The 5,976-nt window shown below is 40.6% G+C and overlaps 1 protein-coding gene across 1 annotated transcript in view; it reads left to right on the plus strand.

Annotated features, from left to right (window-relative positions):
- The window catches only part of UBAP1 (ubiquitin associated protein 1), a 19,406-nt gene that overhangs the window by 534 nt on the left and 12,896 nt on the right, over positions 1-5,976 (plus strand). Inside the window, exon 2 of the mRNA XM_009331546.1 lies at positions 4,280-4,404. Within this exon, the coding sequence (XP_009329821.1) occupies positions 4,280-4,404 (125 nt within the window). The remainder of the gene's footprint in view (positions 1-4,279; positions 4,405-5,976) is intronic.

The following is a 5,976-nucleotide window of genomic DNA, read 5'->3' on the forward strand; positions in this document are numbered from 1 at the left end:
AAGGGAAGAAAAGAACATCATCTTCTACATTTGAGATCCGTAGCATCATGCAGATGATTGGTATCATAAAAATTACTTGCCTGTATATGTGCTTATCTTTTAGAAAATGGGGTGTAATTTGAGAGGATTAATATTTCTGTGGAACATCAAAGTTCAGTTTGTTGTACGTAATGTAGCTTCTTCAAATCAGTAATCATTCAAGGCAGTACTAGGAGGTTCATGTGAAATTTCTAACATGATTTTTCATGCTATAGAAACTTCTGCTTTTAGAAACTCAGCCTTGATCTTCCTGGATAATCTTTCAGATAAGAGGGTCCTGGGGAATTCCATTTTTCCTCGAGCTTTTTATTCAGTCTTGCAAGTGTAAAGTTGAAGTACAGAATAAGAAATGCCTCACTTAAATACATGGTTAAGGACTAATAAAAATGGCCTATCAACACTTAATTTTTAGATGGTCTCCTTTGCTGTGGCCCAGTGATCCTGCTGCAAGGCAATGTCTTTATTAGATAGCTGCCAGCTCTTCAACAGTTGCTTTTCTATTTGTGAATGGTCGCTATGAACACTCTGAACTGCTTGTCTTTTGAGTCTGTTTTTATTTCTCTCTTCTGCTTCCTAAACCAGGCTAGCAAAGACACTGGTCAGAGCTAGAATTCAATGTCTTAAATATTTCTCAAAACAGTATGGTGTGGTGGAACATGCTCCTGGCTTCAAAATAACAAAATCATAACAAATGGTACTGTAAGCTGACTGGTTAACTTGTCTACCCTTTTGTGTACCCTCTGTTCCTAACGACACCAGCGACACTGTCACAGTACTGTTTCTGAGGAATAGTAGAGCAACTTCCTTGGCTTATTATGTCTTATGAAATCAGCAGGGTGATTGTTTCAGTCTTCTCCAGGCTTGTTAAGAATTAATCCCACTAAGTGAATTTTGGCTTACTGTAAAGCATCTAGCCCAACAGCTACCTTCAGCTCAATGTTTCTGGCAGGCTGATGAAACTGGTCAACATAGTTGATGCATCTCTTGTACTTAATGTTGAGCTGCTTATTAGAGGTTAGAGGACTGTTGTTGAATCACAGAATGGCTGAGGTTGGAAGGGACCTCTGTAGATCATCATGTCCAAACTCCCTGCTCAAGCAGAGCCACCTAGAGCAGGTTGCTCAGGACCATGTTCAGATAGAGATGAAGATGGGAACATAAGGTATGGGTGGAGAGAAAGGAACCCTTTTCCTGTCTGGAAGGGTATTCTTAGTGTACACCTGTAACTATGCCTAAGCATGTAACTTCAAATGCTCTCCTGTCATTTGAATAATTAGAAGGTCAAGCTTAAGTTCTAGTAATTAGTGGCATCTAGAAATGCAGCTCTCATCTGTTGCACAAAAAGCATGGGTTATACCAAGTGCAGTACGTTAATACTGCTGTCATCACTGTCACTATACAGCTTGAAAGCTTTTAACTCTAATTTCTGAACAGTACGTGTGTGGTTTGTGTGACCACAAAAATGAAGTTCCACTTGGTTTCAAAACTGTTCCCTATTCATAACTGGTAACTGGTTTTATCTGAAATGTTTCGATTTTGCTACCAAACTGCAGGACACTTTATAAGCGGGCCAGTGATTTCTGCGTTACACTAAAGCGGAGAGAAATCTTACTCCTGTAGTAGTTCCTTGGGCCAGGAATATCAGCACAGTGTCAGAGGTTAGACTGACAGGTATGGTTTTGCCAGGGAAGTTCTCAGAACTTCCTCAATATGCTTTTAACTGCTAAAAGGATGCAGTGGCTAACAGCCATACTAAATAACAGTTCAAAAAAAAACTTTAATTGCTTCACTTGAACATGTGACTATTGAAACAGTGGCTTGCATAATACTTTCTATATGTAGGTTTTGCTTTTTGCTTTAGAATTTGCCAATTAAAACAATTTGCACCCTTACCCATCAGTGCGTTCAGGCAGAAGGGTCATCTGTTTACAAAAAGAAAATGGTTCTTGGCTTTCTGGATCAGATTTTAACTTCACTAGACTAGTACTATTCTGACTGGGCTGGAACAAAGTGAATACTATGTGCATCAGCGTTTTGCCTCAGAAAGACTTTTTACCATCAAATGTCCTGAAACACTTGGTGTGTTTCTTAACGTGTGCTTGCAGGTTTTGTAGCAGAGTTATATTCAAGATGAGGTTATTGCAGTGGTTGTTATTAAAAAATCAATATACTGGGAAGCAACTAGAAGGTTTTTATTCCATCATCTAGCTTCTGAGGTTAAACTGGCAGCTATCAATGCAGCCCATCTAGTCTAGGTGTGTTTAGCTTTTTTTTAATGTATCAAACCAAAGAGTGTTGCTATGTAAATACCACAATGTGTGCTTTACCCTCTGTGGCTAGTACCTATTTCAGGCAAAGGTGGCAGCTGTGCAAGGGGAGGTGTCTACCGCTTACTGTGTCAATAGGTCTAATAAGACAAGTATTTGCACACTGAGCAATTTGGGCTGTGAGATCAGCGCAGAGTGGTAATCCTGCTTCACTTGGATCATCCCGCTTAGAGCAGGACTCGTGCCAGTGGGACTGAGCAGAGCGTAGTAGCAGCAGTCACACCAGCCTCTGAGCAGTTGGGAGATCTGGTTGTCTCTGACCTGGCCATGATTTACCACTCTCAGTGCAAAGGCTGCCACAGTTGCTATTTCTGCGTAAGCAAACCCTTTGGCATATCCAGGTTCTCAAATTGCCAGCTCAAATACAATTTGGATGCCATGTTGCAAATAGTGGTGTTGGTGGCCAGTGAGGTGCCATCTGCATGCTGTGCTGTGTAATGCTCGAATGTGCGCTTCTCAGTAAGGATTGGTGAAAAAAAACAATATGTTCTGCCTCGAGCATTTTTTTGTCCTGGTGGTGCAGGTGGGATGTAGGTTATTCAGCCTGATGGTTTCAAAGCTGGAGGAAATACCGCCTGTGTCCTAACAGGACTCTAGGACCAGCCAGTGTGGTGCATAGTATGAGAGCTCAAGTGATGTCAGCACGTAAACATTTAACTCCAAATTAACAGAATGTTCTTGTTTTCAAAAGCTGCTCGTCCTTTTGGAGCCTGTGGCTGACTTGTTGTAGATGAGTCAACAGTGAAGGAACACAAACAGTACTTAAACTGTCATCTGAGTATGAAAATGAGTCAGATAAAAATGGCAAGTCACAGCTCACTGAGCAGGAGGTTAGTCACTGAACACCATCTTAGATGTTGCCACTAATGTCTTTTTGGATCCACAACACTCAAAGCAAAGTTACAAATGAGTGCTAGAGGAACACTTCAGGTTGTTATACACAGCCGGAAGCCTTGCCTGTAATTCCAAAAGCTTAGACCAGTGATCCAAGGACCCTTCAGTTAATCGAGAAACTGAGTGCAAGTTATATTGTGGATTTTCTAATGCTTCTTCTCAGCAGCTCAAGGAAAACAAACCTATAGTCTGGCTTCTTGGAGATGGTTGAGCTCTAAGTGATTCTGCCTCATGAGTTTGTAGGATGCTTGAAGAGTTTCATCCTAAAACACTTTTTAAATACCACGTGTAAGGGATAGATACAAAGGACAGATGGAGGACAATGAAATAAGTCTGAGGCCTGTCACTGGAGTGATCACAAATCAGACAGCTGATTAAGTTAGATTGCCTTGTTTCAAAAATCAGAATTGCTATGCTAAGTAGTCTTGAGCTACTTCACTGTGTTTTAGTTAAAGTGGAGTGTCTAGATTTTGGGCCACTCTGCCCTTGTGACCACTTCTGTCCAAATGTTACTTCTTACTTGTATGCCAAAACCTGGATTTTGGTTTGTCTTAGCTGCTCTAAACCTGGGTCATTTTAAAGCCTGTTTAGAATATGACAAAAAATGGTGGATCTTTTTATAGGGACATAACAGAATGCAGTGTTCAGGAGAGCTTCAGCTTCCAGTTGTGTAGGCACAGTCTTGTCACAGGGGAAGCTAATGTTGGGTATATTGACTTCAAAATCTGTTCAACTGTTGGATTGTTATGTTGTGGGTTTAGGGGTTTTTTAATAGTTGTAGGCTAGAACTTTAAAAACAAAACAGGCAACAAAAAAAAAAACCCAAAACCAAAACTGAGGCAAAGAAGTCCAAACATTCAATGTGTTTCTAGTCAAGCAACTTCCTTTGTATTGAGTCACCTGGTGTAGCTGGGGCAGCAGCGATAAAATAGCTCCCAAATACAGAAATGTGAGTCATACAAAATTGAATACATTAATGTTGTAAGGTGTTTTAATACAATTTCTGCTTTTGATCTTAGGGCCTTTCAGTTACCTTGATGATGTCCCATTTAAGATAGGAGACAAATTCAAAACCCCAGCGAAGGTTGGATTACCCATTGGTTTCTGCCTGCCTGATTCTCCTCAGCTTGTCAGAGAAGCCCAGGTAAGTGATGTGTTTTGCCTTTCCGCTCTCTTCCCCCTCACCCCTAGCCCCCAACATGTGGTGCTATAAATCGCAAGTGGTCACAGTTTGCACACGTGTTCAAATGTTAGTCTTGTCGGTCCCGTAGTGTCATTTTGTATGCCAAGCAGTAGTTGCAGAAGATCTGTTAGAATGTATAGAAAGATAAAAATATGATAGGCTGTGCAAGAAGTTTCTTCTACTTATCACTTTAAAAAGCCTAATAGTATGTATTTTAGTGTATCTACTTCAAAAGAGCACAATGCTTTTGTGTAATAGTTACGGGTCTAAATGTTACCCTGACTAAACTTGAGTGGCATTTTTAAGAAGAAAAACGGTAAGAACTGATACACCCCTGCTATGGCATACTTGCAGAATCTTGTTTGAGGGTAACAGGTGTTTCTATGACCATATTTTATGGCTTCTCACAATAGTGGGATGAAGATAAATAAAGTTCCAGTTCTTGTTTTCTGTGCAGTTCTGAGTGGGAATTCTTTTCCAGCTGTAGGGCAAACAGGTTACAGCTTGGTACGCATGGCTTCTGGGTCTTTGAGGACATATCTCTGTTACCATAAACTCTTGGTAGCATAAAATCAATTGCTTTAGCATAACTGTTGAAAAATCTAATCTCCAAATGCAGGTTGTGATACAGGAAATCTAATTGAACTATGTTGTCTCATTTGGATCCGTGATTTTCCTTGGTCAGTCCAAATTGATGATCGTTTTCGCTTCAGCTGTGACAGGTTGCTGTAGATGGTTCTGTCTCTTTTTTGACTTCTTTTTTTTCCCCTGCCCTGCATATTACCCTACATCATGGCTTTTTCATTATAACCATTAAATGATTACCTGATTGTCCTAATACACATATTTCCGCCCAGTTAAGCTGGTGTGGGAGAGCTAAAGGAGACTCTAATGTCCTATTGCTGGCTTCATTGTGCTGCATCTCCATTTTCCTGCCAAGCTGAGGCTAAAGTATAGTATGCCCGATTGGACTGCAATGCCTTGCATGATATGATGTGACTATGTAGACTGTGCATCTCACAGTGTAATTTGACTTTTTTACAGCTGTAGTGAGAGCTCTTTAAAAAAAAAAAAGTGCAGGGAACAAAAATTGCCTAAAGCTATATATTTTTATATAAATACTCGCCATTTTTTTAATATAAAAAATATATGGCTTTGGTCAATTTGGCCATATATGATCATAGAATCATAGAATCATTAAGGTTGGAAAAGACTTCTAAGATCATCAAGTCCAACCGTCGACCCAACACCACCATGCCCACTAAACTATGTCCCTAAGCGCCTCATCTACACGTCTTTTCAAAACTTCCAGGGATGGTGACTCAACCACTTCCCTGGGCAGCCTGTTCCAATGTTTAACCACTCTTTCAGTAAAGAAATTTTTCCTCACATCCAATCTAAACCTCCCCTGGTGCAACTTGAGGCCATTTCCTCTTGGCCTATGGCTTGTTACTTGGGAAGAGAGACCGACACCCACCTCGCTACAACCTCCTTTCAGGTAGTTGTAGAGAGCGATGAGGTCTCCCCTCAGCC

Source organism: Pygoscelis adeliae, unplaced genomic scaffold (genome assembly GCF_000699105.1).
Source record: "Pygoscelis adeliae isolate BGI_AS28 unplaced genomic scaffold, ASM69910v1 Scaffold68, whole genome shotgun sequence".
NCBI lineage: Eukaryota > Metazoa > Chordata > Aves > Sphenisciformes > Spheniscidae > Pygoscelis > Pygoscelis adeliae.